General features: G+C 40.4%; 1 protein-coding gene across 3 annotated transcripts in view; it reads right to left on the bottom strand.

The window, feature by feature from the left end:
• Positions 1-7,813, bottom strand: part of bcl11ba (BAF chromatin remodeling complex subunit BCL11B a) — a 51,653-nt gene extending 43,840 nt beyond the window's left edge. For all 3 annotated transcript variants that reach the window (XM_035424595.1, XM_035424589.1, XM_035424580.1), the window contains exon 1: positions 6,700-7,813. In XM_035424595.1, coding sequence (XP_035280486.1) covers positions 6,700-6,757 — 58 coding nt within the window. In that variant the 5' untranslated portion in view covers positions 6,758-7,813. The remainder of the gene's footprint in view (positions 1-6,699) is intronic.
• Positions 7,814-19,316: the final 11,503 nt, after the last annotated feature.

A 19,316-nucleotide genomic window follows, 5' to 3' on the forward strand; every position in this document is an offset into this window, starting at 1 on the left:
TAAAATAGCTATTGTCCAACAGTAGTCTGCACGTCTATTAATGTTAAAAAAAAGTGTTTACATTAACAGACATGCAATTCTTACAATACGGCAAAAATGAAGATTCCTTCTGAGCAAGCAATGGCCCGACGACGCAAAGGAAAAGCGGTGTGCATATTAATCAAACTAAAAAGGCAGACAAATTTGTCAAACCGCTTTTGGGGAAAGTATGTTGTCTCGTGTCACACTTCACCGTCATCTAAAGTCCAACTATATATTTTTTACACACACAAAGTGAACAGGCTTTTCCACAAACATATCTACTGTGAATATCTACATTGATTCTACACACGGTACACTGTCAGAGGCTTCAAACAGTCAAGTCATTAGCACTTCATTGATAATTATATTTACAGCTACTTTAGAACACTTGATAGGCATTTCGATTTAAAAAGCAGTTCAGTATAAATGTGTGCCAATAATGAGGCGTTACTAAAATGTACAAGGGTAAGGACATAGTGGCTCATGCTTGTGAATGAGTTTGATCTGATGACTTTTTTTTTCTGGGTGAAAATGTATGATTTAACAATGAGAAAGTTTTAAGAAGAGAGACTGTCTGTATCGCCTGCTGAAGCTGTACCTTCAGTGTCATAAATGACATGAGGGAAAAAAGTCCAAGCATGCAGAAAGACCAGCTGCCGCTAAGGTGAAGATGCTTCTAATCTAAGCGGTATGTTAATAGTAATATCAACTGGAACACAGATCCAGAAAGTCATCAAAAACTAGCCTACTGCTTAGAAGTTACTTTGCCCAACCCCCATAACAACAAAGATTTAGGAAATATGTTTGTATACTTTTACAACTGCATACAACCCTAACTCACAGGCTAAGAGCTCCCCCTAGCAGGTCAAACACAGCACACTTGCAGTAAGGGAGCCCATTCCTCCAAAACCAAAGAATTGGGAAGGATTAAAATAAACTCATGTGAAGAGGTAACCCCCATAATGATAAGAAAGCAAATTGTCGTAAACTAATCAAATCAAGGTAGGAATACAATATTTATAGGAGAAAGACACAACAGGTCTTTGTACTTCAGATAGCATTAGTCCAGCAATATTTCTAGTGTGACATCAGGAAAATATGCCTTTTATCAGTAAAATAAATAGAGACATGTATTTTGAGTCGATTGTCTTAAATTATTCACTGGACTGAAGACCTGTGTTTATCTCTTTTTTAGCACTACCGGTGACATCAGGATTACGAAGGGAAATGATACTGCTTTCGGCAAAGTGTAAAAGGGACTTTTGTACCATTTGCTTCTTTCTCTTGCTTTGAACATGATGAAATAGTATTTGATACATATTTAAGTGCAAAAATTTTAATTAGGTGTAAAAGTCCAAATTTAACCCATGCAATGCGAAGACTTCATGATAATAACTTCCAACCTTGATGCATTTGTCATTACATAACATTATTTAATGAAAAAATTTAAACATTTATATTCTTTAATTTTCTTAATTGAAATTTGGTCCTTTGAAATACCTGTAATTGAAATGTAGTAATTACCGAGTTATTCTGGACAATGTGTGCATGCAAACAGAAACACACAAACAATCTTTCTCTCACTCACACGCACACACACAAACATACACACCACACACACACACACACATACACACACACACACACGTGTGCATTAGTGTACACATTGTGCAGAACTGCAATCCACAATTTAAAGAGGACCAAATTTAAATGTTCATAAAGGCAAACATAATTTTACTGACACAAATTGCCAAATTACTATAAAAAACGAAGATAGTCTCAAACCAAAGCTTCAGTGTCTTCACAACAGTGTTGACCATGCTAACAGGATAAATCTTATTAAACTCTTTTGAGCCCACTTTGTCTGACTTAAAGGTGATTTTCTAATAAATAGTGTTTAACGCATAAAATATAGGTCATGAAAACTGTAACAATAAAGACCTTAATTTTAAAGAAAAAATGATTGCATTTAAAATTCAATGGAATGCTTACAAACATATTCTGAGAATCTGTGTATATTATTCAGAATCAAAATTTTAAAAAATCATATCACTGAAGGTGAAGGTGGATTGCATTACACCAGAAGTCAGAAAGCGGATATTCAGACATACACAGAAAATGGCTGAGCACAATTCGTCTCTCACAAAACAAATGAGTGGCTCAGGTGGCGTGTAGAAGCAGAGTACAGTAGCAGTGCGCGCGCTTTCTCTCTCTCTCTCTCTCTCTCACTCACTCTCTCTCTCTCTTTCTCTCTCTCACTCTCTCTCTCTCTCTCTCTCTCTCTCTGTCGGTCGCTGAATTTTTGAACAAAATGTGAAATATGCATCTCAGGTAGTAGCCTGCAATTTCATCGTGTGTGCACATTTTCATACACCTCTTCCCTACAAGCATTGCATCATTTGAACAAAAACCTTCACGTCTTCCAAAGATATATGCATACGCATGTCTATACATATAATTCTAGGTTATGTTTCACATATCTGTATAACTCCATACACAGAAACAAAAGTTATGTGTAATAATATGATATGATATACATCCACAGCAAAGTTTGAAGCCCTCTCGTGCTGGGATCACACACAATATATATAACTTGTGTAACTGAATCTTTGAAAGAAAACTTGCTCCAACTGACTCCACTGACAGACCAGTGGTTAGCAAATCTAAATACCACAGACGACATGTTGGCTTGCTGACGTACACTCACATTTTGCAGCTTTCTGAAGACCTCCCACAAACCTAAAGTGAGGAGGGTGAGGCTACGCTTTTTTATCTTGATGAAAATTTTCATTTGAAGCTACAGCATTTTGCAATACACTTGCCCAGAGTTTCAAACAACGACGCGCATTTAAGAGCCTCTTTACTGAATTCAAAGGGACTGTAAAACGAACCCATATCAATATAACATTTCCACAGACTTCTAAAATTCTTGCCATACTCACAATACATTCCTTTTCTTTAAGACCACGGTTTCAATGTGTAGACTGTGTGTTGACAGCTTATATGTATTATGCATGTGTGCATGTAAGTTTGTGTGTGTGCATCTGACAGTGAACACAGAGCACTCTTTCTTCTGTACATCAGTGATGAAACATGCAGAAATTCTGGTTCACCTCTCTGTAGACTGTGTGAATGCACCTGTGGACCCATGTTTTTAGTGGCATATCACTTTGGAGTGAGCTTTTCCTCAACGCAGCCCCAAAACTGCCAAATCTATGTTTATAATCAAATGGGACACATTTATTATTATTTTTATTTTTTATTTTTTACTGAGAGTACAGATATGAGCTTATCAATTTATAACTCTATTTTAAAGGTTCTGCTGCCACAGCTTTCAAGCTCCCTATCTGCCTCGTGGGTTAACCTGAAGGGCTCAGCGTATTTTTAAACTCTCCATTGTGTCTATGTGTACACAGACTCTTCAAAGTGCCCTCTTGCAAAACAATATTCACTAACAAGGTTTATCACAGGCACTATGTGCACTGCAAACGTTTTTACATGTATCAACATTTTCGACCTAGCCCTTAGCTCTCGCTCTTCCGCCTGCCCTCCTTCAAAGACCCTCAGATACCGGCTAAGGGCAGCTCAAGTTAGACACAGGCCCTGCACGATCATGCAGCCTCGTTAAATAGGCATTAGAAAAGAGATGATCTCGCCATCATGGAGTCCCACTCTATCTGTCCCTCTAAATCACATAGGGCTAGACTTTAGTGAGCTTTGGCATGGGTGAAACACAGAGAGGCAAGCAGAAACTTCTTTAGGTATCAAATTCTGAGGGGCAGGACACAAAACTCCCGCCTCTAAAAGAACCCAGGAATACTAAATCTGATTAATCGTCACCGCAATTGTCTGTGTGATTAATTGATGGACTATAACCGCAGCCGTACAATATAAGGTCCTTGTGTCACAAAATCAAAAACGGGCCTTTTTAGTTATTGTTACAATGCTAAACACACTGGAGCCATTTCATTCACACTCCACAATTATGATATTGCAATAAATTGACCACTCTGCAGATGCAATTTACAAATGCTCATAAGCGTGTTCCCATTTTGTTTTGTAATGCATAGTACCTAACAGGTACCAGGAAAGGTCCTCGTACACGGCCTGGTAAGAATAATCTCATTATTTATTGCCCCTAAGTGTGCTGGCCCATGGTGTCATTTGCATCTATTTGCATCAGAACAACAGCAAAAAAAATGAATGGATAAAATGATAGTTTGGATAATAGGCAGAAAGCCGTTATTAAATCATTGTTAACTGTTCCCACAGGAGATGAATGTGTGTCCAGAATAAGAGGTTACGTGCCAGCCCGTTAAAAAGCACACCAAAAAATTATTAGTCTGTAAATGAAAGAATGGTGTGTAGGACAGAATGTGCAGAATACACAGTTCTAACCCTACACAACACAAACCAGATTTGAGCTGGATTACATCATACTCTTCTGTTATGAATTAGCTGGATTAGACCACAACAAGACAGCATTTAAGCACTGGAAAACACTTGGAAAATACTGGATTGATTTAATTGACTTAAAGTTGGATTCTCTCAAAGTTGTTTCTCCTATGCCTTCAAAAGACGGATTAAAATGTGATTTACAGCTAGAGGGAAAAGTGCCCTGCTCAGAGGCAATCAACAGCACAACTGCATAAAAAGTGTCACATTTCTTTGGGTAAACTAGCTGGAACCATGCTTATGAATGTATGCAGCATTATGTCAAAATGCCATCAGTAAAAACAGAATTACGTACTACTAAATAAAGAAAGTATTGCTATTCACATGGATGTGTTGGGTATTTTTTTAAGTTAAGTACTTCAACAAAGATAAAGCTCTTCTCGTAAAATGTCTGAATTTCCTGTCTTCCACTGTGCTAGCTATGCCTTTCATTGCACAGCTTTAATCTAGACACTTCACTGTAAGACACAACATTCAGAAGCTTTCCCAGCAAATGCTTACATCGTTATGAGATACATTTAATGAATGCGTAATTGGAAAGTAAAACTGAGTTTCCCTGAAACAATTATTATAAGACGTCTATTTTAGTTTCCAGACATTTTACACCTACCTATACACCTGCAATTAAGTGAAATGTTTGTGCTAAAGCAATTGAGAGCTGGATATCAAAACAGCGAGATCCGACATTTAACGTATCTATGTAGGACCAAAATAAGTAATGCTGTAATGACAAAGTGGCCCACAATTACACAGAAGTAAAAACAATTAATAAACATTTTAACCTATTTGGGGTAGTCTATAGTTTCCATGCAGGGGTTCCAACACCTACAGATAAAACAGGACCCTTTGCTATAATATTCTATAAATAGGTTCTGTCCTCAATATCTTACAATGATTACAATGCAGATGCTGAATGGTGTTTAAATTCAAAATAAAAGAGTAAGCAGTACCGTCGGTGGCAGGCAGCGTCTCACCACGATGCTTGGGGGTTTCTGAATGGTGTATTTACTTTGGGAGGAGAAAACTCAATAATATTTATTTATTTTAATTTTCTCGTAAAACAAAACATACATATTCGGAGAACCAGCATCATGTTTAGGAAAGCTCTCAGCCTAAAGGGCTTCCGAGCAAGCTTTATTTTCCACTACCTATTTTTTGTTGTTTCCTTGCATTTTGTAGACTAATATTTCTAAAGAGAAACGTCTATTCCGTTTGAAAATACGCCACATGTAAAATGTATCCGACTTCAGTATTGTTATAATCCTATTTTTTTTAATTATTTTTTATTATTATTATTATTTATTATTATTTTTATTTTATTTTTTATCTTCACGTTTTATGTATGCAGAGATATCTACACGGGGTCACTATCGTATGCTGTTGTGTTGCAGAGTGAGTGGAATTAAATGAGCATTGTGTTAAAATGTGTGTGCAGTGAGGATAGTCTACACTCCTGAACCCAGAATGGTGCACCGACACTTAATTCACCAGTAGCACACTGCAAGCACGCGCAAGTCCGTTTAGGCTACTCGTGTGAATTTCATTATATTATCCATATCAAAGTCTTACATACCCTGTTAACGTTACACTTATTTTTAATGGCGTAAAGTAAATGTATTATCCTCCATTATTTAAGAGAAAGTTGTCATTTCCTCCCACATATTTTATAATAAAGCAACAACGGCCTAACAAACCCCAAAGCGTTCAGACAATTTACTACAAAAATTATTTTTGGTTGTTGTTAAACTTTCATTTTAGTCTTTAATAATACACTGCATCCCCATCGTGACTACTAAATATATGCTTAATTTTATTAAGACTTGTTCCAAAAGAGTGAGGCAGGGAAATTATTTTTAAAGTAGGCTAAATAAACTGCATGTTGCCATAATTATGAATATAGCATATTCATGGCTCATAAGTGTGCATTCTTAGTTAGGCTACTCATGACTTGATATCAAGTTTTAGCATACTTATTGATTTTATTGTAACTTGCCTAACTACATGCTGTATATGTAACTCTAGGCTAGTTCACCCTCACTTTTTAAAAAGACATCAGGAACATCTCCGATGTATGTTATTGCATGTGTCGTACTAGCCTTCTGCATTCGTCGTTTAAGTTTGTTTAAGGAAACACAGAAATCAATCGAAATCTTAAATGCAGAATAAAATTATAATGTTCAGGTGCATGTGTGTGCATAAACATTAATAAATACTGCAACTTACGTGTTATTATTTCCCTTTGAGACAAGTGTTGTGGGTTTCCCTGCTTGCGACGGGACATTGCCCTGGCATTTACACACGCATCGCCCGGAGACCTGCACTCAGAAGGATCTGTTCGCTTCCCCCTTTTCTTCGTTCGTTTTTCCTTCAGTAACTTTTCCTTGGACCTGCTTCTGGTCAGTTGCTTGGATCGCCGGTTTAGTCAGACTTTATAGTGGTCCCTTGTTTAAAAAAAAAACTAAGAAAAAGGAAAAGCAACGAAAAAACCGTGAGTCTTAGCACTTAGCCTTGAAGTCCACTCAAGTCTTCCCGATGACCAGACCTAAGGCAGCCCGGCTTCACCTCCAATGTTCTTTCAGTCACACCATCTGGCAAAGGTGCATGGCGAGTGACTCTGGCCGGCACAAAAAGCTGGAAATATCCTTGATGTTTCACGCCTCTGAATGACAGTTACGAGCAAACCACTCCGAGTGTCTCTTTATCTCTCTGGACAATCAAAACACGATGCCCTGTGCAGTGCTTTGACAGCTGGGGTACGGTGAACACCACTGTTCGCCAAGTCAGTGGTTCAGGTGTTTGGTTGGGTTTAATGTTGCTTTTGCTTGTTTCTTAAAGAAAAAAATAAAACAATTCACAATAAAATGGAAAAAAAGAATCCAACGTCCTCTCGGCACTTGGGTTTGCCAAGCGATGGGCACCTCTTCTTTCTGTACACTGGCACTACCCTAGAGTATGGAATGCCAGATACTTTTCACTCTCTCCAACTCTTTACACTGGCTCCCCTTGTACGGCACTGAGGAGACCGGGGACACACACTGCCACCCCCTTTCAAAATAGAACAAGACCTGCCTTTTTTTCTTTTCTTTCACTATGAAGATGGCGGAGTCCTGCTTCTCCGGGAGCTCTCTGTCTCTCTGTGGCTGGGTCTGCCTCTGTACAATGGGATAAAATTCAAGTTCAAGTGCGGACGTGACGTTAAGTCTACAGTGAGAAAGAAAAATTGGAGACTGCGAGAGACTGCAAGAGCACTGGGGGCGACTAGTGGTGGCTTTTACAACTATCGGATCATCAGAAAAGCAGTGCGGAGTGAGAGTGTACACATGGACATCGCGCGCCTGACTCGCGCAGGGAACAGTAGAGCGACTCGCCGACTGCTATACAGTTCTTAGAAGTGGGATCATATTTATGCATCATAATCTACGTTAATATTGAATGAGCTCGTTCAAATGATTTAATAACACTAAAAGATATACTTTGCACTAATTATTGACCCAACACAATACATTTTTTGTATGAAGTTTACAATAGCCCACCTCATACACACATTTTGATATGCGTTTCATATGATATGTATGCAGAATCGAAAGCCCTTTAAATAATTTTAACTGTTATTTAATTGAAAGGCAGATTTTTTTTAAAAGGTCATTAAATGGGTTTGGTGGTTAACCTTAACGCGCGCAACTGGCCTTGGATTTATTATTCATTGTAAATTGCAGAAGGTGCTGTTTTATTTTGTGTTGATGCTGTCTTGCATTATGGGGACAGTCTCGTTCAATGGAAGAGGAATCTCTAGAACCTGGTTATGAAATACGAAGAATACGATGAAATTGGAACAATAGTCCTTGAACGGATCATTTAATGGTCACCTGTTTTACGCCTGAAAAAATCGGCACTCAATATTGTGACATCCGTGGTCACTTACAAATTGTCTAATTAGATGCATAATACATGACATTCGTTTAAAATGATTTAAACTGGTGCATTTTGTCATAATTAATAACCATTTTGTGCGGACATTATCACAAGGAAACTTGAATTGTGGACGGTTACAATGTGATGTTAATCGCACTACTACTTGTTTGACATTGATATTTCTCCTAAGTATGAAACATTTTGATTACATGTGTGTAAAGACTGATCACTACATTCGCGAGACATTATATGATGCTTAAATAAGTGTCTCGAGACGAGGACAGAGTCGCATGAACATGCTGAATACATGTAATACGCTTCGCCTGATTTCACTTACTAGTGGAAAGGAACAATATCGTGCTCTAAAACGTCTTGTATGGCGCGTGAGAAAATGAAACTCAGAAGGCACAAGACAGCCCACATGTATTATGCCTTGCATGCATGCATTTATATTGCTGAATTATTAGGGTGTTTTAAACAAGGTCAGCTGTAGGAAAGGGGGAAAATCCACTACTGGAAGCAAGCTCGTGAGGATAGGCCTATTTGTAAAGAATAACGATTCCAAATGCCTGGGATAGAAGTTACGTTTTAAAATTGACTAGTTTTCCGTTGTGCAATAGGCCTACCTATCAACTTGCACAGATCAAGGGAAAATTATGTACTGGAGTGTGCAAAATATATTTTGCATGAACCAGTCTGGACTTGATAAAAAAGGTTTAAGAATAAATTATTATTGAGACATAGAATGAGAGCACTAGGTTATAGCCTGATTACACAACTGTGTAATAGTAAATATTTAAACTGGAATGTTTTCATATTTCATCCAAATTTAAGTGCCACAGGCTGCATCATATCTGACTGCTATGATCAAAATGGGGATTTACAAATTTATTGAAGCATATAAAATCTACATGATTGGGCATTTCTACCAACAGGGATGCTTATTGCTGCTGGTTTCAGACTTTGAAAACATTTTGTTAATTCATGATAATTTTTTTCCATACCAAAAATGCCTTAAATGCATATTTTAATTAAAATTAATTTAACTTTATTAAAATTCTATTTTATTTATTTTGTGTGTCTGTGTGTGTGTTCTCCATAGCCTTCATGTAAATATGTGCGTTCGTCACCGATGAGCGCCAAGGGTAACTTAAGCAAGACACGATGTCAAACTCAACTCTCCTCACCATGAGCTTGTGTACTGTGTTTATAACATTCTCAGTAATTGGGGGGCTCCATAATAGTGTGGCTGTTGCAGTTGTCTGTTTTCTTTTCCAGCCCTGGAAGGGAGAAGGTTGCCAATAACAGTAGTCCCAGAAACGATGCGTAGGTCTTGGAGATGCGGTGTCTGAATGTCACGTGATGATCCTTGACAGATCTACTGGGGCATTGAATCCATTTACATATACTGTCAATTGACGGGGGTGGGGTGGTGGTGCGACAGGAAAAAGCATAATTTGCCGTGGCAGATTATTCAAACATCCATAAAATATTCAAAATAATTATATTAAAAAAAATAACATCAACCGAAAAAGAAATCCTTTCCGGTTTCATCTTGGTAGGATATTGCTTTCAGACAGATGTGGAGCAGCTCCTCCATCTCTATCGATACGGCGGAGTTTGGGTTACCGCGGGCAGCGGGGCAGGGGTGCAGAGCCATGCTGCGCTCCCATTGATTGATTCTATCAGATGAAACAATGTCTGTGGTGATCCATCTTGCTGCAATCTGTGGAGTGTGTCGCTGGTCAGCGAGGCCCATAGACTGTCACCCTCTCGCTCCATTCAAACCCCCCCCTTACTGTGGACTCCAGGATCAATCCCAGCCTGTGTCACTGAGATGAACCGCCTCACCCCTGACCTCCTCTTACAGGAACGCGGTCACATCCGCTGCATTTACTGTATCTGGACATTAATTATTCCCATTGTCACTTTCTCTGTCACAATTCTAGCAGCAGCGGTGCTCATGGTAAATGGTGCTAGAGTTAAGGCTTATTTTATGCATCACACAATCATTTTTAGGTATGATTATGAAACTTCTCAGATGTCCAAAAATGATGCCGGGGACCGAGTGACTTAGTGAATATCAGATGAGTATTTCTGTGCATAGGGTCACGTGTCTATTTTCTGAGTCTGGAAACATTTAGCGAGACTGTATATTCAGTCTCAGGCCTGGTCATGTCTTTCATCTTTTGCTCACAGGAGCACTTTCTAATGGAGACAGGAAAGTATGAAAGCACATGAAAGAACAGGGACTGAGGCTTTACCCCGAACAGCGCACAGTCCACTGATTCAGTCACAAATCCAAAATCATAGGTTTGTGCTTTTGGTTATGACACAGGTCTATGTCAATGAGCTCCATGTCAATGTCAAAACTTGTACAGAACGCATGCATGATTTCTTATCTTTTCATTTCCCCAGAAAAAGAGAGGCAGGCCCCATAAAAAGTCTTTAATTTTCCTCCAGGTTGCATGGACCTTAGATCTGCACATTCAGACATTGTACCCTTCGGAATTGATGCAATTGCATAAATATTACTGCAAGCGGTTGCAGTCGTTCCTCGCGCACAGGAGAAGAGAGAGTTGAAATCGTGGCCATCCTATCCCCTGGCCCACCTCTTTGTCTTGCCGCGCGCCAGTCGAGACAGGAAAGTTAGCCTTTGCAAAGTGCTGTTGATGCAGCACACCACCATGTTGTGCAAGCCATGAAATATGCTCGGAAAGCTGAGGTGGCCCACTGTTGCGATTCATTTTACATTGAATGATTCATAGGACTCTTATACGGTTCATTCTCCCATATTGCCTTCGGTGCGCTCCTCTCCGTCAATAAATAGTCTTTTCTTCAAGGGTAGTTTTGGCCGGGAAACCAGCCTTTCAGTACCAGCTTGACACTCTCTGAGCCAAGCGCTTCCTCCATCTACCAGCAACAGTGGGGAGATATAAATAGCTTCCTCCAGCTAATTTACAAAAAAAGATGGAATAAAAAGGGGATTGCATGTTCTTCCAAAAGATTTATCTGTTATACGTATAACAGGACACCCACGTCTGTTTGGAGGAGAATTTGAACTGCTTTGTCCTCTTAGCATTCATAGGAGGGCTATAATGGTTCATATGCAAATATTGCATTTTACCTTTAATGTAACAGGATTGAAAGATAAATTCTATTAATTATGGGTGAAGTATGGGTGAATACACAACAGGGTAGCAGTCTACAGTAGCTGTTCGGGAAGTGGGCTAATGACCATACATTTTGCCAGGAGGGTCACAGGTTTGAGTCCTGGGATATGTGGCCTTACTCTTGAAAGTGTACTCCTGTTGAAGAGCTTCAGTTAACATTCATACTTCTGCAAAATGTTTAATATGTAAATTGCTTTTTATAAATGCAATAAATAAGTCAAAGTGTAATGATAATGTGGATATTTGTACATTTATAAGTGCCACACTATTTATTGTCATTGTTTTTCATCGTGTGGTTTCATCATGTGGTCATCATCATCATCATCATTATTATTATTATTATTATTATTATTATTATTATTATTATTATTATTATTATTATTAATAGTAGTGAAGCTTGAAGTCTTAATTTAGGGAAAACATATGGAATATACAGTATATATAATTTTGGAAGATATTAATATATTAATATGCTCTAATAGTTTCATACAAAAAATGTGCTCCTATCTAATCATAAAATATGGCAGAATAACATATCATGTAATAATATATAATGTACAGTAATGACTGAATATCATGCATGGGAGTCCCAGCTAACAACGGGCTCATTGTCTTTCTGTTTTGATTAGGTCATTAGTCAAGTAGCCAGCAGGTACAAGCCCTTGTATATTATTTATTTTTCCTGTCTTTTCCTCTTTATTTAAAATTTAAATCTTTTTTATAGACAGTTAAGTGAGGTTATCCATATTCTTTGCCTCAGCTAGAATGTCCTGTTTATGCCCTTGTTAATTTGCATATATATGTGGTGTTTGGTTTAATGTTAATGCTAAACAAACCCTTCCTTCTGCAATGCCTCTGCTTTGTAATCAGAGTTTAATTGGATGCAGGTAAAATATCCTTCGTTTCAATACTTAAAACCAAATGACACATTACATTAAAATTCCGTAGAATTACCCTTAATGAATATCTTGATTTTGACAAGTATTTGCATAATAAGGGGATTGTTCAAACCTAAATTTTACAAGCATATAACAACAAAGTAAAAAGTCTTACAAATAACCTCAGGTATCAGTGATAAATTTGACGGCATAATGTTTTGCATTGAGATATTGAATCTTTTTCATTTTTCCAGTTGCAATTATTGAACGAGTTTGTGCAAATTAGAACTTGTAATAAGATAACTTTAAAAAAGAACTCATTCAAATTAAAGCTTTGTGCCAAAGTATATTTTCATATGCATTGGTGGTAGTTATGAATGATTATTTTCTTGTTAAGTTATGCAAAAGCCTTTAATTTTCAAGCCAGGCTCCATGTATCTTCCCTTCTGAGGCTTTTCTCCCTGACTCAGAACACTGATAAAGTACATAGCAGCTGAAGGTATATTCTGAGTGAATGTTACAATGAACGTCAGCACCCACTTTCATATCTTTCAAACAGATGGTCTTCAAACTTAGCTAAAAAACGGTACATCCTCTTAATGTGTTGTTGAACATGTTATAAATTCCAGTAATTCAATCATTGCTAAATGGCCAATACATGTTATCTGACTTTTTGAATTCTGTTGGCTATAGTTTGCTTTTATGTCAAGTTGATAGAAATGTGGTGAGAATTGAAAGCTATACAATATACACAAGGGGTGAGATTTGGAGAGCAAGTTATGGTAAGCTTCAGGGAGGTGTTTATGAACTACTGATTTCAGCTGAACCTGGAACACCGCTCAGCGATATCAATTTAATAGTTAAATTAGAGGTGTTAGCATCTCAGGCCTGTGAGATATCCCTCTGACTTGTAATACAACAGTACCCTCTGTTGGCTAACAGCTGTCATATGCAAATTAGAGGCATACTGCTTCGGGGACTTAAGGGCCCAGTTCTGCAGCTTGCACTGGGAGCAGAAAGCACAGGCAGTCTCCTTAACTTCCTTCCAATGAGATGCTACGTTCAGCAACACCTCCATATGCTACCGTCAGTTAAACCACACTCTGCAGACTGCCAACAAAAGCATTTCCCTTAAACTCATCCATTTGAGTTTCCTAATTTCTTCCCAAGGAGGAGCAGTTATCTTGTTCTACTACTGAATTTTCAGATTATGCTAACAGTTTTCAGGGTTTTTGTTTTCAAATAATACAGAACTGTAGTAAAACATCTCAACCTAGGTGTGTTTTTACAAGATTTTTCAAGTCAATCTACTCTTGAATTGCCATTGTGCCTGCCTGTGGGCATACCTATACATATACATAAGTTACTTTTACATTGAAAGATTTGTTCACATCACATCTGTGTTGAAGCTGAATATTCAAATGAACCCTTAAGTGTAAAAAAAAAGTTCACTCAATACATTCTTGCACGTGCTTAAGAGGGAATAAATGCTTGAGAGGGAACAAGCCTCTAAGAGCAATTAACAATATCAAAGTTTAAATTATTCCTTTTAAAAGTGAAAATGCAAATGATAGGTTTATCTTGAAGCAGTTACCACATTCAGTAGCTCAGCTGTGTTCATAATTAACACTTGCATTGACTTATTCACTTGTGCTGCTTTTAATCAGTAAGTTTTTTTTCTTCTTCTTCAAAAGGACCGCATTTTCAGAATAACTAATGTTGTTACAATTAGGAGGTGCTGGTACTTAATATACATGTTGGTCATTATCAGATGTGCATTACGCATTGAAGTTATATTTTTAAAAACGCAGAGCACTTAGATAATTTAGTCGGAATTCAAAGCAGTAATGTGTTTCAACTTAATTACATGTGCATTTAACAACAAAGATATCTATGAATAAAAGTATAATTATAAAGGACTACATTATGAAGTGCAGTTACATATCTCATACAGAATTAACTAGGTCTTTCACCTGCATGGAATGCAATTACAGCCTATAACCATATGTCTTTTAATTAGTTAGTGGAGCACTCTTTGATGAGAAAGGAAATTATGAAGGATAGACAAGAGAAAAGGCTTCTTGTATAAATGTTAGCAAAAATAATAATGTAGATGAATGGCGATAAAACATAGTTAATTCATTGTTACTATAATGTTAACAGCAAAAATAAACTACCCACAGGCATGTGTTCAGAAATGGTGTAAGGAGTTAATTTTAGGATATAGATGTTTTTACGTGTGATATTTCAGGATTGTGTACAGCTGTAGCTAAAGGCTCTGATTCTAAGGCCAGTGGGATTAAATACATAAGAAATTTGGGGTCAGAATTTGAACTTCCACTTCTCATATCGCCCAATAAAATGAACCACCAATGTATGCTAACTGATATTGTTTACAATAATCACTCCTGAAGTGAGTCACATTCCTTTAAAGAAGCATTAATCTCCCTTTAATCTGGAGGAATGTGTTCCCTAATTGCTTTTTAATAAAAAAAGAAAGATGAAGCTTTGTCAAGCGATAAAAGATGTGTGGAATAAAGGATTCTGATGCGCCATGCTTCAGCTGCGTGTCAATATCAACTGCCAGAGGAGAGGCCAGTTCGCCGGGTCGCTCCCCTTGCCCCGAAATGAGAAATAAACTGGGTTGCCGATGCCAGGGGCGCCACAGATCTCTTTAGGACCCCCCTCTCGGAGATCCCCGGCGGGGCGGCTGGGCTCGCACTTTGACGAACCCGCCGAGCAAACGCGGGGAGCAATGTGATTGTTTAAGAAGAAAAATGGCAGCGGAGTGTGACTAAACCCGTTTGCTTGGCAGTCAGATGCAGGCGTACTTCCACCGTTCCCGAGAGAGACGCGCGGCCCACAAATCTGGCACCGAATGGGAAAGTTTAATGTTGCCAAAGGCACATATTCACAACAATTAGGTACGTTTCAGCCGCCGTCCTCTGGGCGCTCCTGTCCCGTAGGTAGATATCTAATCACATACTATTGTTTAGGAGAGCGTTTCCCTTTATTCTGCAGCTTGCCTTTGACATGGATGCAGCAGTTAGCTCACTCATAGGGAACACTGTGGAACAGAACGGCACAGCTAGAGAAGCCCCTCTGAGATTCTGCCGAAAAGGTGGAGATTGAAATTGATTATGCAAATAGAATAATCCTTGTCATTTCCAATACCGTACAATCCTCTCCAGCCGATGTCCAATTTCCATTTGCCCCTAATTTGTCAAATACAATATAAGAAACTACATATCTGGAAAATTCAGTTAATCTTTACGTTTTTTTCTATTGCGTTCACAATGGATCTCACGGGTAAGTTTTGTCTACTGCATCTGTGAAACTTATCTGTGAAATCTTCACCCAAGGTTTAAAAACATCCCATAAAGTTGTTTCCCTGGGTCGGCTGTTGAGAGTTGAGGAAAAAGAAAAAGTTGGAGGGCTCGGGCTCCAGCAGCCTGTGGGAGGGGGTGACCCGCGGCAGGTCTGGCACCTGGCTGGGTTTTGGGGTGAATGTCCTCTGCAGGGTACGTGCATGGAGCCGTGTGGCTGGTGGGAGGGCTCTTGCCTCAGACAGATGGTGGGCGGGGGGGGGGGGGGGGGAGGCAAAGCACGAGTCCTCGCTGAGATATCACAGGAGCGGATGGGGGCTCCTCGCCGGTGACGCCGCCCCCGGGCGCTCCTGGGCCGGCGTGGAGGGAGTGCGGTGAACCTGTCACCCCTGTCCCGGAGCCCTGGACACTGTGGCAGGCTGGCAGGTGGGCCGGGGGACCTGGGAGCGGAACGGGGAAGGGGGCTGGCACTGCTGCCTGTGATGGCTTCTGACAGTGTCTGCTCCAGATGTGAGCGGCTCAGAGCTGAACCACCCCCCAACCCCCACCCCCCCATCGCTGTCCGCTCCTCACCCGCGCCTCAGTCCCCTTGTGCTGTGCCGTGACGAGAGATCCGCACCCCAGGGGGGCGGCTGGTCCCCTCACGATGAAGAGCACTGGCTCGACTCACTCTGCCAACACAAAGACCACCACTGGAACCTAATTAGTCATTCCTTCACACTGTCTCCCAGTTCTCCGGCATGACAACGGGGGAGAAAAAAAGACCAAGTAATAAATTTAGTAATAACTTGTGTAAAACCATTGAAATTTGATCAGGTAATGGCAATTATAATTACCATATGCCAATTATCATGCTGTCACTAGAATGACCATTGCATTGTGCATTCATTTTCAGCGACGAGTGCATTTTTGGGTCTGTTGTGAATGCAAGTTTTCGGGTCTGCTGTGAATGGATGTTTCTTTGCACCACGGTTCCATTTCTGATCAGAGAGAACATCCTCCCAGCTCTACCCAGGAAGTAGGAGGAAGTGGGGAGGCCTCCTGGGCACTATTCCTCTGCAGAGCAGAAGAAACATTCCTCATTACGTGCAGCTCTGTTAACACTACAGCTGTGATAACTTCATTTAACTTAGCTGGAGGCCCACGCATTACACAGAGCGAGTAGCCTTTAATGTCTGTGCCACCATCTATTCCTTCCTGAGCGCACCACTCCACTCGCACGGCGTTTGGGGCAGTTTGTGCTGGATTTTCTCTCCCGTTTTCTCCTTCTTTCGGTCATTTTTAGACAACACACATTATAAGCAAAAGAATCATTGTAGACGCAAACCCCCAACAGGTCACTGGTATGGCCATATTTCTTTTTATCTCTTGGGAAGAGGTATTAGCGATGGCCACAGACTTGCTTTGAGAATCCAAGGTCTTATGACGAGAATCTGTGACGGCGGTTTGACAAGATCGTGATTGCAGGGATGTTTGTTCACTTTAAGAGCAGGCGGACCGTTGTACTATTCCTGGAATACTGTAATCATCAAATCACCAGATGCCTGATACCTTGACCGCTCGGTTATTCTAGATCAATTAAGCCTGATAAGTGATGCGATCAAGGTAATTATGGGCTGGTGTGAAGGAAAAGATGGGGCACGTTGCAGCACTTCAGCCTCCGGGCTGCTTGCCCTTGAGCTAACAACTCAGAGGGACCGTGGAGGGCAACGGCTCTATGGAAATGTACCGTGATGGATAGGTCAGTCCGCACACTCCAGCATCTCAACACGGAAGTCACCCGAAGTTTAAAGTGATAAGAAAGCCTGTGGGGTAAACGTGTTGCGGCGTGCTGTGGACCACACCTGAGGGGACATGTGACTTATAGGACCGTGTGTGAGTGGGGCGGCCAAAAACACGACGTTAAACTAAACCAATAAACTGCCTCTAAATGGGTGAGGGATGTTTTCTTACATGGCTTTGTTCTCACACAACTGGCTGGTGTGAAGCAGCTGGAAATTGCTTGAGGTGTGCTATTATGGTGCAATTATACGCGGGGCTAATATTTGCTTTCCAGGCCTTTCCATACTTCCAAGGCAACAAACAACGCTGCTCAGCGATGCAGATGAAATTAGTGTTTTTCAACAACATAATTTTAATTGTGACTTCCTCCTGCGGAGAAAACCATAAATATGCAGAAGAGTTGAACGACACTGGGCAGCGTGCGTGCTCTGCACACATTCCCCAGCTTCAACCTACATCCTCACCTCAGACAGCCGACGCCGACGCTTGAAACCTTTTGCTTAAGTGTTTGGCAAGTTTTAAAGGGGGCGGGTGACCCTCGGGCTGATTTTTTTTACGATTACGTGGTCACGACGACACGTGGTCAGCGATCAGGAGTGTTTATGATGGAAGTCCCCTGCCCCTCTATCTCAAACACACCCCTGTTTCTGATGGTGAATAATGAAGTCCCCTTTGGAAAATGGCAGTTCCGCTAGTATTCTTTGCCATCCGGCACCATCAGCGCTACAGCAGATTAAGTCCCACCTTTCCGTATCGTAAGCTCCTCGTTCTTTTTCTCTTCCAGGATCTAAACCCTCCCTCTCCTTCCCCTCCTCCTCCCCCTCCTTTCCAGTGCCGCCGCCTCTACCTTGCTCCTTTTACACAGAGCTCCGGCTCTGGCCCCTGAGCTCCTATCTGCTTGTTCCATGTTTCTCCTGCGACGCTCCCAACCCCGCTCCTGCTGGCCCCACGATTCATCACCGGCGGATCTGCCGCAAATGGGCACTCCGTCATTGAGCGTTATCTCCCACCTCAATGTCATCCGTCCGACTCATGCGCGCGGCAGAATCCGGAGTCTCCCTTCCAGAGCAACAATATTCTTCCACACCGAACGCGCCGTTTTATGGAATCCGTCACTCCTGGGCATCTGAAAAAAAGGCTTCCCCCCCCCCCCCCGTACCATCCCATTTCTGGCATAACCTCCTAACACTGCCTGCGCTGAGGGAAGAGATATTTACAATGCTAATACCAATATGCTAATCAAAAGGCAGCTCAAGTCGAGAAATAGCAGGACGGTTAGCTATTTATCGGTCTGCATTGATTGAACTTCTAGCCTAATCACTTCTTGCATGCCATGCAGGTTGTAAGTCTAAAGGAGGTAGTATTAGGAAATGCGCTATTATGTATCTGGATAAGCTTTGACCCATTGGTAATACTGAGCCTCCTCTCTCATTATAGTCAGATTGTAGAGGCTGATAAATTCATTAGAGCTGAATCGTGTTCACCTGCATTCATTCTTAGGCAGACGTTGAAATCAATGGTTTTTTGTCCGTCTAAATGCACCACATGCTTGAGCAGAACCATGCGACCATATGCACAGATTCAGTTGCGCAAGGCTCATAAGGCTAGACATTTTCTGACTGGGAAATAAATGGCACAATATATTCTACTTGCACTGATACTCTATTAAGTATTCTGCCACATTTCAACAAAAGAGTCCTTCACGGTCAAGTGAAATTGCTGCTATTTCTCTTTGGCATTAATAATGGCAGTGCTGTAACATTCATTCA

This window comes from Anguilla anguilla, chromosome 1, assembly GCF_013347855.1.
Source record: "Anguilla anguilla isolate fAngAng1 chromosome 1, fAngAng1.pri, whole genome shotgun sequence".
In the NCBI taxonomy this organism is placed as follows: Eukaryota; Metazoa; Chordata; class Actinopteri; order Anguilliformes; family Anguillidae; genus Anguilla; species Anguilla anguilla.